The sequence below is a fragment of the Xenopus laevis genome, chromosome 4L (assembly GCF_017654675.1).
Source record: "Xenopus laevis strain J_2021 chromosome 4L, Xenopus_laevis_v10.1, whole genome shotgun sequence".
Classification (NCBI taxonomy): domain Eukaryota; kingdom Metazoa; phylum Chordata; class Amphibia; order Anura; family Pipidae; genus Xenopus; species Xenopus laevis.
In genome coordinates this window covers 150,879,907-150,907,514 of record NC_054377.1, presented here as the reverse complement: position 1 = coordinate 150,907,514, position 27,608 = coordinate 150,879,907, and the positions used below count along the sequence as shown (strand labels likewise).

Below are 27,608 nucleotides of genomic sequence, written 5' to 3'. Positions count from 1 at the left end.
CTTCTTCATCCGCCTGGAACCAAAATGATTTTTCTTTAAAGGACAAGTTTCAGAATGTTTCAGATGGAAGTCATCTACTCACAAGTACAAGGGCTTTCTTTTTTAAATATTTTTTTTAAAGTTTAGTGTCTATTGATTTTTTTCTCTCTTTCCAAAGGAAACCACCTTCCAGATTCATTGGCTGTGAATATTCTATTTCCCTTTATTCAGGCTTATACATAAATGGCTGGTTGCTTGGGTCATTGGGTATTACTATTAAAATCCTTTTTGTATATTTTGGGGGGGGTACATTTGGTTCCATTGTACATTGTGGTATCACTATTGCCTTCTATGCCCACTCTTGTTGGGAGGGTTTGATGTCACCATGGCTTGTTTCTCCATATACACACTTTGTACTTTCTGTCCCTGCACCCTCTCTACCCTACATTCCCCCACCCTCCCTGCCCCTACAATCCCTGACCCTCCCACTTCACTCACCAACCCCAGAACTGCCCCACCCTCCCTCTCTTTACGCTCACCAACCCACCCTCCCTCTATACTCACCAACCTCCCTCCATCTACACTCACAACCCACCCAGCCCCAGAACTGCCCCACCCTCCCTCTACACTCACAACCCCTGAACTGCCCCACCCTCCCTCTACACTCACAACCCCCTGAACTGTCCCACCCTCCTCCGTTTATGCTCACCAAACCACCCTCTCTCCCTCTACACTCACTAAACCACCCTCCCTCTACACTCCCTCCATCTACACTCACAACCCACGCAGCCCCAGAATTGCCCCACCCTCCCTCTACACTCACCAACCCCTGAACTGCCCCACCCTCCTTCCCTCTACACTCACCAACCCACCCACTCTCTACACTCACCAACCCAACCTCCCTCCCTCTTCACCCACCAACCCACCCACTCTCTACACTCACCAACCCACCCTCCCTCCCTCCCTCTTCACTCACCAACCCACCCACTCTCTACACTCACCAACCCACCCTCCCTCTTCACTCACCAGCCCACCCACTCTCTACACTCACCAACCCACCCTCCCTCCCTCCCTCTTCACTCACCAACCCACCCACTCTCTACACTCACCAACCCACCCTCCCTCTTCACTCACCAGCCCACCCACTCTCTACACTCACCAACCCACCCTCCCTCTACATTTGACAACCCTCACAACTTTTCCCTCATTGTTCTCGAGATGCGCTACAGACACAATGTTACAGAAAAAACATCACTAACTTGTGTGTCCAAATATCCAGAATGGAATGACAGACACTTGTATGTACAGCTCTGTGTATAGGAGAAATACATACATAGTTTGAGTGTCACAAGACTGTAATTCCAAAGTCAGACATTTTTGTGTGAGAAATGCAAATAATGGACAAAATCAACATTTCTTTAGAAACTCAAAGAGGAAACTGATCCAGGTGATAAACACAATATAACAGGTCACTTTATAGGAAATTACATCTGGAATTATCTGTATTGCTGTGAACGAATACGATTTTGACCATAGAAACGTTCCATGCTGGAGAGAATTATGGAGGAGTCCTCTGTAGGGAGAAATGGATAAAAATACAAAGAATGTATAATAATCACAGTTACATATTTTCACTATGTACTAGGAATTTTGTCTTTGTAACTTTCAGTGTCTCCCCTTTACTGGGCCCTAGACAATATGCCTTGATCGGGGCCCCTCTTCACCAAATATTGGTCCAGTCATTTGTAATATGGTTGTTCCTGAGCTTTTCCCTAATTAGACCTTGGGTATTTTGAGCTAATTGTACTTAAAGATTTTATTTCCCAAAAAACATCACAGGCATTGGCTTCCCTGCTAAGTATTCTAAGCCAACCATCTGAATTTCCCATGAACTAAAAAAAAAAAAAAAAGTCAGAGATGTTTTACTTTGTTGAAGTCAACACAAAATATACATTTTTCATTTAAAAGAATTTTTACATCCAAAGAAAACAACGGAACAAAAAAATCCCCCATTCTAATGAGCTGGTTGCCACGGAGATCTCAGGTTACGGCAAATGAATTCTTGTTAATGTCGAGACTGAAATATTATTTGTTGTGACATCATTTCATCATAATCTGCAGAATTAGAATTTTTTTTTTTATTTTTTACTTAACCAGGGACTGTCTACTTTCTTCCAGTCAGACTAAAGTATTGTGGGACCACCGGGAACCCAACCATTAAGCTTAAGACAGAATTTAAGTATTTAAGACAGTATTTAAGCGTTATCGACTAGAATATTGATACTGATGAAGTAATGCTCAGATTGCTCCTTTGAGATTTAGCGGGTTATTTATCAAAGGTCGAATTTTAAGAGTTCTGTATACCTCGATTTTAACTCATAACTCGAATTTTTTGGCCAAAACCCTCAGAAAAAAACCTCATGAAGGCTATTAACATCTTCAAATGGTTCAAGGGACCTCTGCCATTGACTCCTACATGCCCTTGAAGGGTTTTAGCTGGTGTATTTTCAGATTCAAGCTATTTCCAGGTTCGGGGTATAATAAATCTCAAAAATTTTTAGTTTTTTTTTTTTTTAAACAGATTTTAAAAATTAGAATTTTTTTTTAACAAAAAATTTGAATTTTGACCAAAAAAATAAACTCGAATTTTCATGGAAAACACAACTCGATCCTTTATAAATAACCCTCTTAATCTCATAGGAGTGAAGAATGGGAAGGATACGGGGTAAATATATAAATAGGGGTGTGCTTCTTTTTGTGAGGTCACATCCTTTTGGGCAGTGATTCCCAACCAGTGGCTTGTTGCTCTACAACCCCTCTGATGTTGCTCCCAGTGGCCTCAAAGCAGGAGCTTATTTTTGAATTTCTGGCTTGGAGGCAAGTTTTGGTTGTATAAAAACCAGATGTACTGCAAAACGGAGTCTCCTGTAGGCTGCCAGTCCACACAGGGGCCACCAAATAGCCAATCACAGCCCTTATTTGGCACCCCAGGAACATTTTTCATGCTTGTGCTGCTCCCCAACTCTTTTTACACTTGAAGGTGGCTCACGAGTAACAAAGGTTGGAGATCCCTGCTTTTTGGCTTTTAAATTGAATTTCCAATGTGTTTCATATTGTGCCCATGAATAGGTGTCGCCCAGACATGAAACGCGTCAGGCCAATGTCTGTTTTTGGCCGTTTGGAATAAAGATAACTTTTTAAAAAGTGGCAGAAGGAGTGTTTGCATTCGACTTGTTTGTATGAACCACTTAGAGGAATAGGTTCTGGGCAAGGTACCAAGGCCACTCATGAAGTTTTCCTGAGTGTTTTCAGAGTGTGAGGTCTGGGGTTTACACATCCGAAGCTTGTAAGGATTTTCTATTGATGTGCCGAGCCCGGGGTCTAAATAAGACAGTTAGTCATCAACAGCAACAAGCTGAGCAACCCTATATATATATATATATATATATATATATATATATATATATATATATATATATAATTTGTGGAACAGTTTTGGGGGCCCAGTGGTGTCACTATAGAGGAAGCAGATCCCACAGTTGCAGGGGGGCCTGGGGAACAGGGGGCCCGGACTGTGAGATTTGCTTCCTCCACAGAAAACCCCCTCCTCCCCAGCTCTCTCTTATTGGCAAGGAAGGGGACAATCAGGGTGGGACGTGGGTGAAGTCGGGGTGGAACGTGGGTGGAGTCGGGGAGGGGCATGGGAGGGGTGGAGGCGGGAGGAAGAAAGGGGATCAGAGGGTGTCGGGTCCCTCTGAAGGTTTTTTTGAAGCGGGGCCCAGGGCACTTTAGTTACACCACTGGGGGGGCACAGAACCCTGACCTCAACCCAACTGAAACCCTGTGGGATGAATTGGAGCCCCAACTGTGTGTCTGATCCCCAACATCAGTGCCCAACCTCCCTAATGCTCTTGTGGCTGAATGGAAGCAACTCCCAGCAACAACTCCCAGCAACAATGTTCCAACATTAGTGGCATATTTATCAAGGGTCGAATTTTGAATTGAAAAAACTTCGACATTCGAATTAAAAAAGAGCATCCAAAATTAAGGCAAAGTTTTTATTGGTCGAATAGATCCGTTTTCGATCAAATAGGTCCATATTCGGACGAATTTGAATCGTAGGAATTGAAGGAATAGCCTATTCGACTGAATTCGATTCGAAGATTTTCCCATAGGCTCCGAAGGTCCCCCATAGGCTCAAACAGCAATTCGGAAGGTTTTAGATGGCGAATGGTCGATGTTGAATTTTTAAAGTGACAATACATGATAAATTTCGATATTCGAATTTTCAAATTTTTTACAAATTTTAATCGAATTTGGACTATTCCCTAGTCGAAGTACACAAAAAATAGCTTGAAATTTGATTTTTTTCATTTGAAAATTCACCTCAACCTTTGATAAATCTGCCCCCTAGTGGGACCTTCCCAGAAGCACCGGGGCAGTTATAGCAGCAAAGGGAGGGGCAACTTCATATTAACCTTCCTTGAATCAGGAATGAGATGTTGAATATACAGTGAAACCTCAATTTTAAATCCCCTAATTTAAATTTTTTTTAAGTTTTCCCTCATTTTACATTGTTGTTTTGTGGTCTCACCTATATATTATGCATAATATATTTCCCTGATTTTAAATTTTTTCCACCTTTTTTTTTCTGGTCCCCTGAAAAATGTTAAATGGGGGTTCTACTGTTTATATATATACCCATTTACATTTGTATCATCTTTTAATTATACAATGCCAATATATTCCCCTGGGCTTAACAAAGAACTAAACATCATCTACATCAGTCGCTGCCTTTAAGGAGATTATAATATAATATTATATATAGTCCCCATCACACACTTACATAAGATATATCCGAACTCCTCGACATGGGGATTGATAAATGATATAAAGTAAATATAATCACCATAAAATAAATGTCATGGCCTGTGATTGGGGCACCTATAAACTGCCATTAGTTTGTTCTAGCCCCACCCACTGCTCCGCCCCCTCTACGCATCAGAGTGTTGTAGCCCCACCCACTGCTTAATCCCACTGAAATCTTTGCAGTTTCTCCATCCTTGTGGCAGGAGGCTGGGATTGAAGGCAAGAGTTAATGGCTGGGGGTTGAGGAATGCTTCTTAACAAATCAAGGGATTAAATGAAACGGCACCTGCAGACAGACACTGGAATTCCACAGAAATTCAGCTTCTCAGAGGGAAAATTGCTTTTATTATCTGTCCGTAAGCAAAAAGACTGTGGATTTTCAAAGCTGCAACAACACAAACTTCCTAAAAATGCAGTTTAAAAAAATGTCCTTAAAACCTACGGGATCTTCTAAGAAAAAAGAAAATACCTTGTTCCCGTTGTGCCCCCTTGTCAGCCGTCTCACCTTCCCCACAGGTTAAATCCTCACGTTTATAAACTGCAAAGCTCTAAATAATTCTCTTTCTGCAAATTGATTCCAATGCCTAAATGTCAACCCACCAGTCTCTTATGGGATACGTCAGCGCCCTCTGGTGCCAGAAATGGGAATTATACTGTAACTGCACAAGCCTCACACATTATTCAAGCAGAGGGATAAAGGCAGTACATTTATTGTAACACTGACCTGTTGTAAAGTATTCTAGTTTATTATATACAATTCATTTTGTTGTATATTTTCCCTGTTCATAAGATAATAAATGGGCAGAAACTCAGTAATTCAATCACCAGAGGAAAAAACTGTTTATTTTATCAGAATAGCCAACAAATAGCCTCATGCGTTTCACACCACTCAATGGCACAGTGGCCTAATACCACGAATAGTGTAGCAGGAATTCATTGGGGGCTATTTTATATTGATTGGCAGGGTTACGGTGAATCAAGTTGTAGCTTTAAACACTAAATAGTAACAGTGGGATAATAGTCTCTGGGAAGGGAGTGTGACTGTGGGATAGCAGGTATAGTAGGGAGAGATGGTGTCTATAGTAACAGTGGGATAATAGTCTCTGGGAAGGGAGTGTGACTGTGGGATAGCAGGTATAGTAGGGAGAGATGGTGTCTATAGTAACAGTGGATAATAGTCTCTGGGAAGGGAGTGTGACTGTGGGATAGCAAGTATAGTAGGGAGAGATGGTGCCTATAGTAACAGTGGGATAATAGTCGCTGGGAAGGGAGTGTGACTGTGGGATAGCAGGTATAGTAGGGAGAGATGTGTCTATAGTAACAGTGGATAATAGTCTCTGGGAAGGGAGTGTGACTGTGGGATAGCAGGTATAGTAGGGAGAGATGGTGCCTATAGTAACAGTGGATAATAGTCTCTGGGAAGGGAGTGTGACTGTGGGATAGCAGGTATAGTAGGGAGAGATGTGTCTATAGTAACAGTGGATAATAGTCTCTGGGAAGGGAGTGTGACTGTGGGATAGCAGGTATAGTAGGGAGAGATGGTGCCTATAGTAACAGTGGATAATAGTCTCTGGGAAGGGAGTGTGACTGTGGGATAGCAGGTATAGTAGGGAGAGATGGTGCCTATAGTAACAGTGGATAATAGTCTCTGGGAAGGGAGTGTGACTGTGGGATAGCAGGTATAGTAAGGGAGAGATGTGTCTATAGTAACAGTGGGATAATAGTCTCTGGGAGGGAGTGTGACTGTGGGATAGCAGGTATAGTAGGGAGAGATGGTGTCTATAGTAACAGTGGATAATAGTCTCTGGGAAGGGAGTGTGACTGTGGGATAGCAGGTATAGTAGGGAGAGATGGTGCCTATAGTAACAGTGGATAATAGTCTCTGGGAAGGGAGTGTGACTGTGGGATAGCAGGTATAGTAGGGAGAGATGGTGAAGGTGTTATAGAAAGGAGTTTGGAGGAGGCTGGAGAAGCTTGGTTACATTTTTATGGGAGATCACTGCTCTTGGACCGTGAGATGTGGAGAGAGAATGAGATGGGGAGGAAGAGAGAAGAGGGTCTATTGATGATGCTGTGTAAAAAGTAAAATAAAAACTTATCGTTGATGTTGCTGCAACCAATCAGATCTTTGCATTTATTTCTAACTGTAGAAATCTAATTGCTGATTGGTTGTTCTGGGCAACATCACTATTAATACTTCACTCCACTTTTTTGCACAGTATGATAAATATGCCCGAGGTGTATAAATCTGAATATAGGAATAGCACCAGGTAAGATAAAGGGTAAGTGGAACGTAGATTCTCTGACAAATAAGAGAATAAAGGAAAGTGAAACAAGTTCAAAAGGGAACAACATTCAATGAGGACAATTAAAGATTCCCAAATGGATTGTGGGAAAACCACAGTCGATACTCCAAGACGGCAGTTGGGTTTGTGATATTTATAATACGCGGCAGACAATGAGCGTCTGAAGCAGAACAAGATGACATTCTGTTAGTGTTTCCTGATTCCGGCAGCATTTTGCCTATAAAATTAGCATTTGGTCGGCGAGAGCAGTTTTACTTTGGAACAAATGGAAAACCTGATATTCCCCGAATCTTCTTTCTCCTATAAACACAATACTCTGTCCCTGAAGAGAAGTAAGGTGATCCCCACAATAAAGACGCAGTCACTTGGTACATTAGGTTCACTAGAAACAGACGAGGAAACGCTGGAATATAAACAAGGAGAGGTCACGTATTGTGTCCTGATTATCATTCAGTACAGTCTCACTACAACAAGCAAACATGTCCCACCCTGTGCTGGAGATGCTTCTCCTGTACCTACTGAAGTTGAGGGTAATGGCAGTGTAGAAGGTTCTGAAGGATAAACAGGGTCACCCAGGGTGGGGTACGGGATGCCTAGAACTCAGGAACAATATGGAAGAAGAATCCTGAGCCGGTGCATGGGCCACGAGTAAGAAGTTACTAGAACGTTGGGAGGGGGATAGTTGGGAAAGGTAGTCAGAGGTATCTCCTTTTACTTACATGGACGTTAGCAATATGGCAGCTGGATCCACGTCTCCCCAAGTAGGGATCCAGGGCTGATAACTATTCTTTGTTGCCCAGGCTCATATACTTTTTTGCATGGATTTCTGTAAAGCGCCTTAAAGTGGACCTGTCACCCAGACACAAAAATCTGTACAATAAAAGTCCCTTTCAAATTGAAATCCAATTTCTATTTTTTATTAAAGCATTCATAGCTGTTGTAAGCTCATTTAAAAATCTCAGCTGTCAATCAAATATTGTCTGCCCCTCCTCTGTGCCTTAGGCAATTACTTTCACTCTCCATTCAGCACTTCCTACATGTCACTGCTCTCCCCACATTCCCCCGTTCTCTTCACTATTTAATTGTGTAACCAGGACATGGGGATGGACATCGGGTCCCCCATTCTGGTGCACAAACAAGATTCTGAGATGATACAAGACTTGTCTTAATTACAGTGTCCACACAATGGCTCCTGCCTGCTTGTTATAATTATGAATTCCCAGACTGAAGTAAACAAGATATAAATAATTTATATTGTGTAAGTATAGTTCATTTTGCTTGACTAATGTGATAAAATAGGATTTTGAATATTTTTTTTGGGGTGACGGGTCCCCTTTAACTCCCATGGGAGAGAAGCACTACAGGAATATGAACTGGGAGCTGGAAGTATTTGAGGGGCTGTTAGAATCCTGCAGGGTCATTTAAAGGGGAACTATCACGAAAATAAAAATGTAATACAAGATTCACCACACTGAAATAAGAAGTTTTCTAAATATAATCTGTTAAAAATTCTGTACCGTTTCTGAAATAATCAAGTTTATCTTCACTATTCCTCTCTCAGCACCTGTTTCTCTTCATTTTCTCTTCATGCAGCAGTTGGTGACAGATAATCACTGACAGTTAGATCCAATATATCTTATGCTCCTTTTGCCTAGAAGATGTATTAGAGCTCACTCTATTAAAATCACCAGACATCATGTCTCTCTACATGCAGGATTTGTGCAAATGCAATTAATTTGAACACTGAACTGTTCCTTTAATTATTAAGCCAATGATCATGGGAGACCCCACTGAATCAATGGGTAAAGTAGTACTGTGCACAGGGGCCAATGACAGCACTTAATCGGACAATACAAGAATTGCTAATTAATTTGCTTTATATAAGCCACTTACATGCTGAGCCTAGTTGGTGTTTGCTTGACCTTAGCAAGTAAATGGCATCACTCCAAAATATTTCTTGTTATGACTTATCTCACTGTTCAGGCCCCAGAGACTCTAGTAACCAGATAGCAGCTTAACTGTTTGTCTAGAAGCTCAGAAAAGTAATATTTAATTCTTACTGTGCTACTCAGAGCCAGAAGCCCTATGCCTAATAACATACCCCCTGGGCAGCTTAAAGGGCACTCATCCTCTGTTGACAAATACATTCTCAGTTAAGCATCTGTGGGCATTTATTCTAAGCATGCTTACAATAGAGCAGTGCCCCCATAGTTGGGCTTTCTGTTTAGGGATTCACAGCTTTGTTTACATGCCTGGAGGCATCTGAACAATTCTAAAGCTAGGCAGGGAGTATGAGTGGGCTCTGAATGATTACCCTTGGACACAAGGCAGGCTGATAACAGATAGATAAGACACATAATGCCTGCCTGGCTTTCAAACCATTGAGATTAACTTCAGGAATCATGGGAGCACCTGTTAGGGAGGGTAGAGTAATATATTGAGTTGAGAAATGAGTCGGTTTTACCCTTACCCAATGCCATAGTGGTGATAACTTCCCAAGTAAGGGGCTTTATATGGCCTTTCATTTCATGGTGAAACTCAATTTAACATATATTTTTATATGCCTCCTCTTTTCTACAAAAAAAAGCTGAGAAATATTTCCTTTAAGTACTTTTGCTAAAGGACTATGAATTTGGGAGATTTCTACCAAGAATACAATATGTGCCTTATAATTCCCTTGCAGATATCAATCTGTGTTCTCTGCCTCTTTACTATCTCCCCGTCCCTGGACCATCTCCCATTAACCATTTTTTTTATGACCCAATTCCATATGGAAGTCATCAGATATTGCCTCCAGAATTTTTCCCTCTTCCTTCCAGATGTATAATAGATTCCCAATCCCCCCCTCAAACAATCTCCGTTAGAAGAGCAGGTTGGAAAAACCCTACAAATATTTTAGTATTCCTTTGCCAGTAGTGAAAAGGAGTGGAGTACTAAAAAAAAAAAAAAAAGATCTTTCTTAAGAGATTGGAAGCATTTATATAATTATCAGAGGATTTCAACAGAAAAACCTGTTCTGAGAATTCTGAAAGTTAATGGGGAAAGTACTTTTCAGTTCTGCACAAATTGAACTTTTGGGACCAGAAAAGTCTTTATGGGAATGCAAATATGAGGCATCTGCTGAGGGGCCACAGACACAGTAGGGTTGTACAGAGCAGCAGTGGTAGGAAGAGTGTTAGAGCAGGTACAAGTGTTAGAGTAGGTGAGAGTGTTAGAGTAGGTAATTACAGTAGAGCAACCAAACATAATGAAGCAGATAAATAGGATAAGGGAAGAGGAGAAGAAAGGATTTTCTGGTGAGACAATAAGAGTGGAGCAAAGACAGAAGAGATTGAAAAAGTGAATACAAAAGGGAGAACAATATGGAGAAAAAAAGGTATGGAGTTATAATAGAATGGAAAAATAATGGGATCACAACACTGAACATAAAGATATGAGTGGAAGAAAATATGAAGTAAAGCCAGGAGAAGGGAAGAAGGAGATGAGAGGATGGATTCATGATAAAACAGAAAAGGTGAGGTTGAATAGACTAAATATGGAGAAAAGTATAGGATTGATAATAGAAACTGTAAACATGATTTTACAGAAGCAAAGAATGGACTAATAAATGAACACAAGAGGAGGAGACCAGATGGACTAATGAGAAAATAAAAGACAGGATTTGACAAGAGGATGGAAAAGACATAATACAAAAGTCAGAATAGAAGAGCAGAAGATGGGCTGGTCCATTGAGACACTGGAAGAGGAAGACATTGAAAGAATAAAGAAGAGCAAGAGAAAAAATGATCTGATGGGAGGACAGAAGAGAAGAGGATAGAACAGTGAAAAAAAAAGAGTAGGAGAAAGGATGATCTGATTTCTGCAGAAAAGAGGAGGTGATAGGACAGCAAACAGAAGAGCAGGTGATAGCATAGTTTTGATAAGAAAACAGAAGAATAAGAGATGGGTTGCATGATTCAGAGAGGATTGACTTGAAATAACAGGAGCTAATAGGACTCATAAGAAAGAAGAGGAGAAGATAGGACAGGCTGGCAAGTGAACACAAGTTAATGAGATAAAAGGGACCAACAGGAGGATGAAAGAGGAAGAGGCAGAATTGGCTAGACTCTAGAAAGAACAGAGAAGGAGTTATAACAGAGGATGGACAATTAATGGATTTAAGAGAAAAGATAAACTTGTGGGAGAAGAGGAGTTGAGGAGACAGGAAAGACTAATGAGAAGACAGAAAAGCAGGAGACATCATGTACTAATAAAAGAAGAGTATGAGATAGGATGGACAGATGGAAAACAGAAGAAGAGAATACAGGACAGGCTGGTGAGAGAACACAAGTTGAGGAGGATGAAGGGAATAATGAGAGGACAGAAGGGGAAGGGGTAGAACTGACTAGAATCTAGAAAGAACAGAGAAGGAGTTATAAGAGAAAGAGACAACTTAATGGATTTAAGAGAAGAGATAAACTTGTGGGAGAAGAAACGTTGGGGAGGCAGGGAAGACTAATGAGAGGACAGAAGAACAGGAGACAAGATGTGCTAAGGAAAAAAGAGCATGAGATAGGATGGACAGATGAGAAAACAGAAGATGAATGGTGAAGAATAATAAATGATAGTGATGTTTCTTGGTGGTTCTCTGTAACCCAATCCTCAGAGAAACTCTTATCTTAGTTAGAACCAGCCCAAAGCTATTAGATTCTGCCTAATTCCTTCAGTGAAATCCCTTCTGTTTCATAGTTTGTAAATTCTCCCCATTCTACAGGAATAATTAAACAATGAAATAGAAGCTGGGTCATACTCAGCCCCCCTGAGAAATGATTTATGTTTATTAGTAAGTCATAAAAAAAAGGCCATAGCCTGTGATTAATTAGCCAACGCTTCAATAGCAAAACTCTAAAAAGGTTAAACAATCAAAGTATTCAGATCGTCTCCTTGGGAAAGTCTGCACTAATTATACATATGTTCATACAGAAATGTTTTGGCTGGATCAATAGCTGCTCGTTCCTTGTACGTTGGCTGCGGTTCTCCTGGCCTCCGTTCATGATGCTTCGTTATGGATGAAACATATTAGTAATACGTTCCAGCAGAGAAATGACATTTACACATTCGCTATTAATGAACCCCACTGACTATCGGCTCGAGCCCAGAACCAATTATTCCTCAGTCTGTCTTGGAAAGTGAAGCCTGGAGATGCCTCTTTCTTCCATCGTCCGTCAACATGATAAAATATCGTATTGTCCTGACATCAAATTAAATTAACTCTGCACTGTATCAAACACTGCCTGGATTTAGGGATAAAATGCCAAATAATGGAATCATACATAAGTAAATGAACATTACATTGTGCTGAGTGTATTGATGCTTCATGTGAAGACCATTGTAGAAAATACAACTCCTTAACTGTGATATCAAAGGGCATGTTTAGAATGGGACCAGAGCATTCCTTCTCTGTATATTTGTATTTATACATATGGGAGGAGGAGGTGCCATATTGATTCCCTTAGACAGTACAGTATGAGGGTATAGCTTATCGTGTGCCCAGAACATTCCTTCTCTGTATATTTGTATTTATACATATGGGAGGAGGAGGTGCCATATTGATTCCCTTAGACAGTACAGTATGAGGGTATAGCTTATTGTGTGCCCAGAACATTCCTTCTCTGTATATTTGTATTTATACATATGGGAGGAGGAGGTGCCATATTGATTCCCTTAGACAGTACAGTATGAGGGTGTAGCTTATTGTGTGCCCAGAACATTCCTTCTCTGTATATTTGTATTTATACATATGGGAGGAGGAGGTGACATATTGATTCCCTTAGACAGTACAGTATGAGGGTATAGCTTATTGTGTGCCCAGAACATTCCTTCTCTTTATATTTGTATTTATACATATGGGAGGAGGAGGTGCCATATTGATTCCCTTAGACAGTACAGTATGAGGGTATAGCTTATTGTGTGCCCAGAACATTCCTTCTCTGTATATTTGTATTTATACATATGGGAGGAGGTGACATATTGATTCCCTTAGACAGTACAGTATGAGGGTATAGCTTATTGTGTGCCCAGAACATTCCTTCTCTTTATATTTGTATTTATACATATGGGTAGGGGTTCCTAAAAGTTTTCCTTAGACGTGAGGTTTCCCAAACTGTTGGCATTAGGCATTCCTATTAAGGTAAGAAGACTTGGAGCTCATGCAGTCACTGTTACAATGCTTTTATGTAACAAGATACGGTAGGTCCAAGCCTATAACCTCTGCATTGGAACAGTATGAGATGTCAGCTTATCAATAAATTTAGTTTAAGAATTCTGGTGCTTTTCAAACAGCCGACAGTTAGTTTCTGCCTGGGGCAGGTGTGCAGCAGATGGAAATCTGGGTTAAATTTAGTGCCACATTTGGACTGGCTGAAAGTATCACAACTTCAAAGCAAGTCAGTGGAACAGGTTGGACCCCTCAGCTGCAGTCAATAGGCCAAGAGACCTGCCTCTATCAGTCAACACTAACTGGTTATAATTTACAGTAGCAGCAGCTCTTGCGTCGGCTATTTGCATTATTGGGTTTTCACAAAATCCTTAACTGAACCTAAAAGTATTATTCTTTAAATAGAGCAACAGTAAGACCCCACAGTCTCCAAGTATTTCCCAAAATTGATTTGAAATAAATAAAGTGTAACGTCCTAGCTTCTCCCTCGTGTACCAAGGCCTGGGTAGAAAATCAATTCTATTTTCCTTTTCTGATCTGTAATTCATGAATTGCTGGCCTTTTAAATGATAACTTAATGAACTCACTTTTTAATATTTTTTAAGCACATGCACTTTAATTAATTGATTAGTTCATTTATCATACACTAAAATAAGTGATTGCTTTTTAATTAATTCATTGATTCATTAATTGATTAATGTGCTGGCACAGAATTGATTTGGGAATTATTGCACTTGATTGAATTGGCACTTAGCACTTTATAAAAACCGTTGCACTTTATATTCATTTATTTAAAATCAATTTTGTGAAATAGTTGGAGGGTGTGGGGTTTTACTGCTGCTCTATTTAAATGGGAAGTATAAAAATTCTAAAAATAGAATAAGGCTAGAAATGGTGTATTTTGTATACTAAACATAAACATGAACTTACTGCACCACAAGTCTAATCAAACAAATGATTTAGGCTTTCAAAGTTGGCCACAGGGGGTCACCATCTTGTAATTTTGTTATACATCTTTGCAAGACCAAGACTGTGCACATGCTCAGTGTGATCTGGGCTGCTTAGGGATCGTCATAAATGATCAAAACAGCACAAGTCAAATAATATCTGCCAGAAGCCGATACAACAAGACTGATTAATAATCAGAATATACAGACTGCACTGGGTCTTGTGTTGTCATGTAATCTAATGTGGATTTTATAGTTTTTGTATTGTTTAATACAAACTTTCTCCAACTCTGCAGAACCGGTGGCTGCAGCAAAATAATCCTCCAAATAGAATCCCAGTTTATCTGTTTAAATCTGGCTCCGTGATCTTTGTCCCTGCAGCTGGAGTTGGAAACAGTAAAGGGGATGTAAAGGCAAAAATAAAATCCAATAGAAATCTCGACACAGTCGCCGACTGCTCTACAGGGAAACAAACAAAGCTGCTTGAGTTCTGCATGGCTGGGAAGTAAGGCGGGGGCTCCCCCTGCTGTTCATAAGTATGATTGTTTCCCTGCAGAGCAGTTAGGGACCGTCTGACAATTCCTATCCACAGCAATATTCTCTATTTCATTACTGTCCCTTATATATTTATATATAGTGATCATATCCCCTTATATGTTTATATATAGTGATTATATCCCCCTTATATATTTATATATAGTGATCATATCCCCTTATATATTTATATATAGTGATCATATTATTATTATCATTAATTTTAAGACGTATTTATATAGCGCCAACATTGTTTCCCAGCGCTGTACTTCCCCTTATTTATTTATATAGTTTCCAGCTGTCCATTTTCTCTGCACTGGAGACATAGAAACAATGTTGTGTGATACAAGAATTATTTACTAGAGGAATCACACTGACAGACTATGTTGTGCTGTATTTCTAAGAGGGATACTACAAGTAAACCTACAGGGGTGCAACACATTAATGTGCATTAGAAGTAACAGATTTTGAGCAATGGTCCCATCCTCTCTGATAACCCATTGTGTCCAGAATCCCAGAGGACAAGGCCAATTTCTCAGCAGCTCCAAGTCAGAAGTTAGTGAGATACAGTGAGTAGCGGAGAGCACTTATTATCTGAGTTGGTCTGTGTTTTTTATCAAACTGCACTCAAAGCTGTCACAGTCGAAATGAATCCCAATCCTGAAGTTTTGCCTACGTCCTATCAGGCCCACGTCAGGCTTATTTATCTACTTGACTAAAGAGCTCACTTCACTGGTTTGCTTAAAAAGTCCCAACTGGGGATTCTCCAGGGACCTGTGCAATGTAAAACATCTAAATAATTGATGGTCCTTCTCTGCCGTGTCCGTTCCCTGGGCCAGATGTCAGTGTGACAGAGAGCATAACTTTAACTTCAGGAATAAAGCTGGATAACAAGAAGCCTGACAAATTTCAGGTCCCATTAGAGACTTACGTCTGTTTTCAGCACCAGAGCCGATGTTCCAAACAACTAAGTATGACAGCGCCATCGAGAGGCAGCGCTTACTTAAAGAGCTAGGACAGAGCTATCAAACCCGCTGCTGCTGGACTACAACTCCCAGCTGTCTCTGGGGAATTAAAGCAATTACACACTTGTTGTTTTAAGTTCAGAAATAGAAAATCTAGCGTTTTGCTCATCTGCAGAAAGTTCATAAAAATAGAGATATTCCACGAAAGCTTGTCCTTTTTGTACTGCCATTATGCTATCCCAGCCACATGCGGGCGAGAGATGGCCACTGCTGGAAGCAAAGATGGAGTCACAGCTGTCTTTAGTAATGGGGCAAAGCAGACTGTGCTGGGACCCAGTATTAGTAATGACCATAGATTGGACATTCTATAGTGATTTCTAGGGTGAACAAGAACAAGTAAAGGTGTACAGGTTGGGTAACCATGATATAAAGGGTCAGAAACAACTGCTTTAGGTTATTATTACTATTACTGGGTGCCAAATCACCTTGATCTGGTTCTTATATCTTCTTGCCCTCATTTCTGTATATTGTCTAACTGTCATATTACCCAACTATCATATTGCCCAACTGTCATATTGCCCAACTGTCATATTGCCCAACTGTCATATTGCCCAACTGTCATATTGCCCAACTGTCATATTGCCCAACTGTCATATTGCCCAACTGTCATATTGCCCAACTGTCATATTGCCCAACTGTCATATTGCCCAACTGTCATATTGCCCAACTGTCATATTGCCCAACTGTCATATTGCCCAACTGTCATATTGTCCAACTGTCATATTGCCCAACTGTCATCAGGGGCGCTTTGCCAATGAGGCGACTTGCGACTGTCGCCTCAGGCGGCAGCGCCCCACTAGGTACCAGGGGTAGCAAAAATGCCGCTCTTGGTGCTTTAAGAGCCAAATTTCCGGTTTTCAAACCGGTAATTCGGCTCTTCTAGCGCAGAGAGCGCAGTTAGGCTCTCTGCTCTAGTGCATTGGCCCTCTCTGCTGCCCTGGTGTACCCCCCCCGGACCCCCTCAGGCGCAAAAAGGTAAGCACACTGGGGAGGGCGGCAGCAACTGCTGCTGCCTCGGCGGCGGAGGATCGCCCCTGACTGTCATATTGCTCAACTGTCATATTGCCCAACTGTCTCCATATTGTACTACTGTTTCCATCTTGTCCTTTTCTCTGCATCTTACAGTGTTCAATTACATGAGTATTCTTACTTTTTTCTGCAAGACGTTAATTTTTCTCTCCTTTACTTCCAGCATGTCCTTCATGTCTCGGATTTCTCCGGCCAGCGTCCCCTTCTCTTCCGTTAAATCCTGCAGCTGTTTGGTTTTCTTGCTGAGAAACGATTCCTTTTCCTCCAGTCGAAGCCTCAATGCGTCCACCTGCAAGACACGATTTATTTGCATTAGTAGCTTCATTGCCACGTTCCAGAGTTACACAATTTATCCCAAAATCTGCTCCATCACTTACGTTTGACATGAAATAGCATTTACATTTATAGATAGATACATAAGGGATCTGTCATTTAGAATGCTCAGGACATATGGTTTTCCGGATAAGGGGTCTTTCTATAAACTGAATAGGCTGATTTTGCCTCCAATAAGGATTAATTATATCTTAGTTGGGATCAAGTACAAGCTACTGTTTTATTATTACACAGAAAAAGGAAATTGTTTTTAAAAATTTTAATTATTTGCTGAAAATGTAGTCTATAACTATCCCGTAATTCAGAACTTCATGGATAAAGGGTTTCCAGATAACAGAATTAATGCCAAACAGGATATCCCACATGATCACTGCTCTCACCATTTAAAACCATTCTCACTGCTAATCAGAATAGTATAATCATTGCATCTTTTCTCCACAGTCTTTGCTCACAGTTTCATTTTTCCCTCCCTCCCAACAGTTTAGTTGCACTTACTACATTTGTAGCCTTACAGAGCATTTGTTTTTTTAGATGGGGTCAGTGACCCCCATTTGAAATTGAAAAGAGACAGAAGAAAAAGGCAAATAGTTCAAAAACTTTAAAAAAAAATGAAGACCCAATGAAAAGTTACTTAGAATTAGTCTAAAAGTTAACGTAAAGGGGTTGTTCACCTTTAAATTAACTGTTAGTATGATGTAGAGAGGGATATTCTGAGACAATTTGCAATTGGTTTTCATTATATTATTAGTTGTGTTTTTTGACTTATTTAGCTTTTTATTCAGCAGCTCTCCAGTTTGCAATTTCAGCCATCTGGTTACTAGGGTCCAAATAACGCTAGCAACCATGCATTGATTTGAATAAGAGACTGGAAATCACAATATACAAATACATTTGTAGCCCTACAGAGCATTTGTTTTTTAGATGGGGTCAGTGACCCCCTTTGAAAGCTGGAAAGAGACAGAAGAAGAAAGAAAATAATTTAAAAACTATAATAAAAAACTTATGAAGACCAATGGGAAAGTTGCTTAGAATGGGTCATTCTGTAACAAGTCAACTTGAAGGAGAACCACCTCTTTATGGATACCCTGAACAAACTTCCATTTCCATCCACTAACTACACTGATCAAATGAAAACAATGTTTCATTGTGTTACATAAACTGGGTGAAACAAAGTCTACACAAATGACAATTATTAAACCTGTCTGATGCCTGAACTAGGGATGCACCAAATCCAGGATTCGGTTCGGGATTCGGCCAGGATTCGGCCTTTTCCAGCAGGATTCGGCAGAATCCTTCTGTCCAGCCGAACCGAATCCTAATTTGCATATGCAAATTAGGGGCGAAAGGGAAATTGCGTGACTTTTTGTCACAAAACAAGGAAGTAAAAAATGTTTTCCCCTTCCCACCCCTAATTTGCATATGCAAATTAGGATTCGGATTCGGTTCGGTATTCGGCCGAATCTTTCATGAAGGATTCAGGGGTTCGGCCGAATCCAAAATAGTGGATTCGGTGCATCCCTAGTCTGAACAGTATATAAAGTATATGTACCAATAATCTGGATCAACTAGCAGTTAGGAAGTCTCACAAGGACAAATAGGTTAAACTTGTATGATGTGTGATAGTTAAAAACATAGGGAGTTATTTACCAAAATCCACATTTTTCTGATTTAAAAAGTCAGACCTTATTTATTATTAAAAAAGCACAATTCAATTGGTTCAATCGGATCGGGGGAAACCCTGAATCGTACGATTTTTTGGTGTTTTTTTTCCCGAATTTTATGATTTTTTCGGTGCTTTTTCCCCTGAAAAGCCTGAGTTTTTCCTGAAAAGGACTAATTCCAGCGCAGACCACAGAAACTTCCAAATAGGATAGGGACCTCTCCCATTGACTTATATACAACCTCGGCAGTTCTGAGATAGTGGATTTTTGGATCCAGACTTTTTGCAGCCTTGGGGTATAATAAATCTTAAAGAATTTGAGGGGTTTTTTTAAGAGTAAAAATAAGATTTTATATTAAAAAAAACTTGCATTTTTCAAGTTTTTAGCATTCAGACTTAAGGGCAGATTTATCAAAGATCGAAGAATTTAAAACTTTTTAATTTCAAGCTAATTTTTGTGTACTTCGACTAGGGAATAGTCCAAATTCGATTCAAATTAGAAAAATAATTTGAATTTCGAAATTTTTCATGTACTGTCTCTTTAAAAATTCGACTTCGACCATTCGCCATCTAAAACCTGCCAGATTGCTGTTTTAGCCTATGGGAGACCTCCTAGAACCTATTTGGAGTCAATTGGTGGACTTTGAAAAATCAAAGGTTTTTTTGGAAATTCGAATTCGATTGAATGCGCTATTACTTCGCTTTGTAAGATTCAAATTCGATCGAAAACTGACCTATTCGGCCAAAAAAAACCTTTGATTTGATTTCGGTTGGTCTTTTTGAATTACAAAGTTTTTCAAATTCAAAATTTCGACCCTTGATGCATTTGCCCCACATGGGTGTCTTTTTTCATATAAACCATATTATTTGTACGAGTATGGTCAACTTATGTGAAAAGAAGCCACATCCGCATTTCACTTCCTCTTCCTATTGTTCATAAAACAGAAACGCATAATAATTATCAGAGATTCTGAATCATACTCCCATCATTTTGATTTCCTGAATTCTTGCAGGAAGAAACAGTTTGATGGAATATTTAGGCATTAGGGATGGGTGAATTTGACCCATTCTATTTTGCCAAAAATTCCTGCAGGCAAAATGTCGGTGACACCCATTAAAGCCTATGGGCGTCAAATTTTTTATTTTTGATGCGCATCAAAATCTTTGACGCACGTCTTTTTTTTTTGACCCACAACGCCATACAAATCTATGGGCGTCATTTCCACGGTGAAGAGACTATTTCTAGGGATGCACCAAATCCACTACCATATATACTCGAGTATAAGCCGACCCGAGTATAAGCCGAGGTACCTAATTTTACCAACGAAAACTGGGAAAACTTATTGACTCGAGTATAAGCCTAGACACAACTACAGCCCAGCCCTGTCTCCCAGCAGCGCACATTCCGTCAAAGCGACCCCCCAGCGATCAACCGGACTTCTTTGCAAAGTTGATGTTGACAGAGAATTGCCAAACGGATTACTGTGTGCATTGTCCCACTGTCCCACTACCATGTGCAGAGGGTGCTGTGTGATATTGCCATCACTGTTAATCCTTCATATAACCAACAGAGGGCGCTGTGTGATATTGCAGTCACTGTTATTCTTCCATATAACCAACAGAGGGCGCTGTGTGATATTGTCATCACTGTTATTCTTTCATATAACCAACAGAGGGCGCTGTGTGATATTGCAGTCACTGTTATTCTTTCATATAACCAACAGATGGCGCTGTGTGATATTGCAGTCACTGTTATACTTTCATATAACCAACAGAGGGTGCACTGTTATTCTTTCATATAACCAACAGAGGGCGCTGTGTGATATTGCAGTCACTGTTATTCTTTCATATAACCAACAGAGGGCGCACTGTTATTCTTTCATATAACCAAAAGAGGGTGCTGTGTGATATTGCAGTCACTGTTATTCTTTCATATAACCAAAAGAGGGTGCTGTGTGATATTGCAGTCACTGTTATTCTTTCATATAACCAACAGAGGGCGCACTGTTATTCTTTCATATAACCAACAGAGGGAGCTGTGTGATATTGCAGTCACTGTTATTCTTTCATATAACCAACAGAAGGCGCTGTGTGATATTGCAGTCACTGTTATTCTTTCATATAATCAACAGAGGGCGCACTGTTATTCTTTCATATAACCAAAAGAGGGTGCTGTGTGATATTGCAGTCACTGTTATTCTTTCATATAACCAACAGAGGGCGCACTGTTATTCTTTCATATAACCAACAGAGGGTGCACTGTTATTCTTTCATATAACCAACAGAGGGCGCTGTGTGATATTGCAGTCACTGTTATTCTTTCATATAACCAACAGAGGGCGCACTGTTATTCTTTCATATAACCAAAAGAGGGTGCTGTGTGATATTGCAGTCACTGTTATTCTTTCATATAACCAAAAGAGGGTGCTGTGTGATATTGCAGTCACTGTTATTCTTTCATATAACCAACAGAGGGCGCACTGTTATTCTTTCATATAACCAACAGAGGGAGCTGTGTGATATTGCAGTCACTGTTATTCTTTCATATAACCAACAGAAGGCGCTGTGTGATATTGCAGTCACTGTTATTCTTTCATATAATCAACAGAGGGCGCACTGTTATTCTTTCATATAACCAAAAGAGGGTGCTGTGTGATATTGCAGTCACTGTTATTCTTTCATATAACCAAAAGAGGGTGCTGTGTGATATTGCAGTCACTGTTATTCTTTCATATAACCAACAGAGGGCGCACTGTTATTCTTTCATATAACCAACAGAGGGCACTGTGTGATATTGCAGTCACTGTAATTCTTTCATATAACCAACAGAGGGCGCACTGTTATTCTTTCATACAACCAACAGAGGGCATTGTGTGATATTGCAGTCTCTCCCCAAGTGAACTGTTGGTGTAGGAATGATTAAAAGTGACTGCAATCTCAGCTACTGCCCACTGACCCGAGTATAAGCCGAGGTAGACGTTTTCAGCACATTTTGGATGCTGAAAAACTCGGCTTATACTCGAGTATATACGGTATCTGGGACTCGCGAATACCTGAATCCTTAGTAAAAGATTCACCGAATACAGAACTGGTATTTGACTATGCAAATTAGGGTTGGGTAAAGAAAATGTGGGGGGGAAACATTTTGACTTCCTGACAAAAAGTCACATGATTTCCCTTCCTGCCCCTAACTTACATATGCAAATTAGGATTCGGATTGACCAGGCACAATGATTCGGAGGAATTTGAATCCATCTAAAAAAGGGCAAATCCTAGCTGAATCCTGAACCATATTCTGGATTCGGAAAGGAAAAAGTGGAGGAAAAAATTTTGACTTCCTTGTTTTGTGACAAAAAGTGACTTGATTTCCCTTCCCAACCCTAATTAACATGTACCAGATTTGGATTCGGTTTGGCCAGACACAAGGATTTGGCCGAAGCAAAAAAAGACTGACCGGCCGAATCCCGAAATGAATCCTGGATTTGGTGCATTTCCCAGATTGAACTTTCAGATGCCTTTTCTGCTTTTGTGCTCTGTATAAATGCCCCTTTAATTCCAGGCTTCTGGTTACCGACCATCGTTTCGTAGCCTGCCAACACGCAATGGTATATTTGGTTATAAGAGCAGGGTGGGAGTATTTGAAAACTGAAGAAAACTGAAAGCTCTGATGTAAGTGGTAACATTATTAAGCAGGCAAAGCAACGAGGGCAAGAGTTAAGGATCTGTTACATTTGGGAAGTAGAATCCAAAACGACTGTTTATTGCGGTAAAGAGTTTACACTTTTTGAGAGGGGCACATAGAAGATCAAAGGAAATGGTCTCCCCTATAAAGAACTATCATATAACAGTCATATGAAAAACCCTCTCATTCTGCAAAATAATTTACTCCACTTACAACAAAAAAAGATAACAGTGGTATCTCTTTCATTTCCCAGGAACATTTGAGTACTGGGGTGTTTTCTGGACAAAAATTTTTAGTGAAGCAGTATTCATTTGTATGAAATCAAATGTGAAAAACTGACTGTGCAAAAATGTGGGTACCCTAGTAATTTTGCTAATTTGAATTCATGTGACTGCTCAATACTGATTACTGGAAACACCAAATTGGTTGGATTAGCTCGTTAAGCCTTGAACTTCATAGGCAGGTGTGTCCAATCATAAGGAAAGGTATTTAAGGTGACCAATTGCAAGTTGTGCTTCTGTTTGACTCTCCTCTGAAGAGGGACAGCATGGGATCCTCAAAGCAACTCTCAAAAGATCTGAAAACAAAGATTGTTCAGTATCAGGGTTTAGGGGAAGGCTACAAAAAGTTATCTCAGAGGTTTAAACTGTCAGATTCAACTGTAAGGAATGTAATGAGGAAATGGAAGGCCACAGGCACAGTTGCTGTAAAACCCAGGTCTGACAGGCCAAGAAACTTAAGCTGGTCCTAGACACAAAGATTTCACCTCAAAATCGGACGAACGATGTTCTCACCCTACAGCAATCGTAAGAAAGTTTATGTCCGACCAAGCTGGTGACAGTCTCCCACTGAAAATCGTACAATCGGCAATACATGCAGAGATCGGCAACGATCGGCAGCCGACCTGTCCGATCGACCAATCTCCGCTGGACGAAAAATGTCGGGACTCGACACACACGATCCAAAAATCGCGTGCGTCTATGGCCAGCTATACAGGAGCGACATATGCGAAGGATTGTGAGAATGTTACAGACAACCCAAAGATCATCTCCAAAGACCTGCAAGAACATGTTGCTGCAGATGCAGGTGTATCTGTACATCGTTCTACAATTCAGCACAATTTGCACAAAGAACATGTGTATGGCAGGGGGATGAGAAGCCCTTTCTGCACTCACACAAACACACTCGCTTGTTGTATGGAAAAGCTCATTTACACAAGACACTGTCATTTTGGAACAAAGTGCATTGGACTGATGAGACAAAAATGTAGCTATTTGATCATAACAAAAAGCGCTTTGCATGGTGGAAGAAGAACACGGCATTCCAAGAAAAACACCTGCTACCGACCGTCACATTTGGTGGAGGTCCCATCATGCTGTGGGGCTAGGGTTGCCACCTTTTTAAAAATGTTTTACCGGCCAGCGGTGGGGGCAGTAATTAAATGGGTGGGCCGTGATGTAAAAAGGGGTGGAGTCACGGGTTGTGACCCAAAAGGGGACGGGACCACATCGCAAGAGGAGCAGAAGACGAAGAAAGGGTAAGTTACCACCCGATGGCAAAGTGCTTTTGTTAAGGGTATTACAAAGTACCGGCAGCTACATTGCCCCGGCCCTGGCCGGCTAGGCTGGTAAAATACAGGCCGGGTGGCAACCCTATGTGGGGCTGTGTGGCTAGTTCAGGGACTGGGGCCCTTGTTAAAGTCCAGGGTCAGATTAATTCAACCCAATATCAACAAATTCTTCAGGATAATGTTCAAGCATCAGTCACAAAGTTGAAGTTCCGCTGCAGGGGTCGGATATTCCAACAAGACAATGACCCTAAACACAGTTGGAAATCCACAAAGACATTTATGCAGAGGGACAAGTACAATATTCTGGAGTCTCCCGACTTGAATATCATGGAAAATCTATGGGATGATCTGAAGCAGACTGTCCATGCTCGGCAGCCATCAAATTTAACTGAACTGGAGAGATTTTGTATGGACCAATGGTCAGAAATAGCCACATCCAGAATCCAGACACTCATCAAAGTCTATAGGAGGCGTCTAGAGGCGGTTACATTTGTAACTAAGTATTGATGTAATATCTCTGTTGGGGTGCCCAAATTTATGCACCTGTCTAGTTTTGTTATGATGCATATTGCATATTTTCTGTTAATATAATAAACTTTATGTCACTGCTGAAATACTACTGTTTCCATAAGGTAAGGTTAAATATCAAAAGGAAGTTGCTACTTTGAAAGCTCAGCCAGTGATAAACAAAACTACAAAGAATTAAGAGGGGTTCCCAAACTTTTTCATATGACTGTAAGATGTGCTGGATGGGGTGTGTGTTTATTTTGGATTACTAACACACAGGCAGGTGTTTCATACAGCCCGGCCTTCAAGCGAAGATATTCTGTGGCGGTTTGGATGATGAGAGCCCCGTCGACCATGATTACTTCACTGAATTTAAAGAATACAATGAGGAATTCGGATTGTTGTTTTTCCAGCAGTCTAATAAACTCGCCATGGAAGCTAATCCTTACGGAAATAGGAAACGGCGAATTCCATTTGACTTGAAAGGCACCGTTTTTTTTTTACCTCCCGGTGTCATGTTTGCATGAATAAGCTGGAACAATATTTATAATGGGGTTTATACAACGGCAGCTTTGGGCTCATTTAGGAAATCTATTGAGGCTGATGGATTTTAAGGTGCAATAATATATTGTTGCCTTTAAATGCCTCATTAATTTTTGAACAGAAATTTAGGAACAAGAACGGAAAAATGAAGTGCCCAAGATTGTACGACTGCATCGGGTACATTCATAGAAGAAGAAAAAAAATGTGAGTGTTTTTTAAACACAAGAAACCTCTCTCTCTCTCTCTCTGGCTTTTCTCTCAACACCACATAATTTTGGAAGCCCTTGACTCTTTTGCGAGATCTGGCAGCTCAGTTGGTAATAAAATTCAGCAATCAACAGAAGCCTATAAGAAAATAGTAAAATTACATCTAAGTAACTCGCCTTTAGTTTATATCAAGCGCCTGTAATTCTTTTTTTATTATATTTTTTATCTAGGGCTTATTCTTCGCTGCAGTAAGCCTGGCTATACACTTACAGATCCCCTCGTTTGACAACCTCTTTCCCCAATATGCCCACCTTGAGTTTGGCAATATCAGGCTTATGTGATTGTTTAGCCCAAGGGCTAGTAAATCCGAGCAAGGAGTACATTAACAAGCTGATGCTGTCCATGGCTCAGATTTTATAACCTGCCCAATTATATCTTGTGAACGTTCACTCCAGGCAGGTCCATTGTAGGGCTCCATCAGTGGGTTCCCAGAATATATATATATATAGCTCTCTTTAAATGTGTCCAAGCAATGTTGGCATTCTTTGGATCCGGGAAGGGAGTGTGACTGTGGGATAGGTATAGTAGGGAGAGATGGTGCCTATAGTAACAGTGGATAATAGTCTCTGGGAAGGGAGTGTGACTGTGGGATAGCAGGTATAGTAGGGAGAGATGGTGTCTATAGTAACAGTGGATAATAGTCTCTGGGAAGGGAGTGTGACTGTGGGATAGCAGGTATAGTAGGGAGAGATGGTGCCTATAGTAACAGTGAATAATAGTCTCTGGGAAGGGAGTGTGACTGTGGGATAGCAGGTATAGTAGGGAGAGATGGTGCCTATAGTAACAGTGGATAATAGTCTCTGGGAAGGGAGTGTGACTGTGGGATAGCAGGTATAGTAGGGAGAGATGGTGCCTATAGTAACAGTGAATAATAGTCTCTGGGAAGGGAGTGTGACTGTGGGATAGCAGGTATAGTAGGGAGAGATGGTGCCTATAGTAACAGTGGATAATAGTCTCTGGGAAGGGAGTGTGACTGTGGGATAGCAGGTATAGTAGGGAGAGATGGTGCCTATAGTAACAGTGGATAATAGTCTCTGGGAAGGGAGTGTGACTGTGGGATAGCAGGTATAGTAGGGAGAGATGGTGTCTATAGTAACAGTGGATAATAGTCTCTGGGAAGGGAGTGTGACTGTGGGATAGCAGGTATAGTAGGGAGAGATGGTGCCTATAGTAACAGTGAATAATAGTCTCTGGGAAGGGAGTGTGACTGTGGGATAGCAGGTATAGTAGGGAGAGATGGTGCCTATAGTAACAGTGGATAATAGTCTCTGGGAAGGGAGTGTGACTGTGGGATAGCAGGTATAGTAGGGAGAGATGGTGCCTATAGTAACAGTGAATAATAGTCTCTGGGAAGGGAGTGTGACTGTGGGATAGCAGGTATAGTAGGGAGAGATGGTGCCTATAGTAACAGTGGATAATAGTCTCTGGGAAGGGAGTGTGACTGTGGGATAGCAGGTATAGTAGGGAGAGATGGTGCCTATAGTAACAGTGGATAATAGTCTCTGGGAAGGGAGTGTGACTGTGGGATAGCAGGTATAGTAGGGAGAGATGGTGTCTATAGTAACAGTGGATAACAGTCTCTGGGAAGGGAGTGTGACTGTGGGATAGCAGGTATAGTAGGGAGAGATGGTGTCTATAGTAACAGTGGATAATAGTCTCTGGGAAGGGAGTGTGACTGTGGGATAGCAGGTATAGTAGGGAGAGATGGTGCCTATAGTAACAGTGGATAATAGTCTCTGGGAAGGGAGTGTGACTGTGGGATAGCAGGTATACTAGGGAGAGATGGTGCCTATAGTAACAGTGGATAATAGTCTCTGGGAAGGGAGTGTGACTGTGGATAGCAGGTATACTAGGGAGAGATGGTGCCTATAGTAACAGTGGATAATAGTCTCTGGGAAGGGAGTGTGACTGTGGGATAGCAGGTATAGTAGGGAGAGATGGTGTCTATAGTAACAGTGGATAATAGTCTCTGGGAAGGGAGTGTGACTGTGGGATAGCAGGTATAGTAGGGAGAGATGGTGCCTATAGTAACAGTGGATAATAGTCTCTGGGAAGGGAGTGTGACTGTGGGATAGCAGGTATAGTAGGGAGAGATGGTGTCTATAGTAACAGTGGATAATAGTCTCTGGGAAGGGAGTGTGACTGTGGGATAGCAGGTATA

The 27,608-nt window shown here is 40.8% G+C and overlaps 1 protein-coding gene across 6 annotated transcripts in view; it reads right to left on the bottom strand.

Moving 5' to 3' along the window:
* The window catches only part of LOC108704021 (ERC protein 2-like), a 528,894-nt gene that overhangs the window by 369,303 nt on the left and 131,983 nt on the right, over window positions 1–27,608 (bottom strand). For all 6 annotated transcript variants that reach the window (XM_041590955.1, XM_041590958.1, XM_041590956.1 and 3 more), the window contains one exon: window positions 17,007–17,174. In XM_041590955.1, coding sequence (XP_041446889.1) covers window positions 17,007–17,174 — 168 coding nt within the window. The remainder of the gene's footprint in view (window positions 1–17,006; window positions 17,175–27,608) is intronic.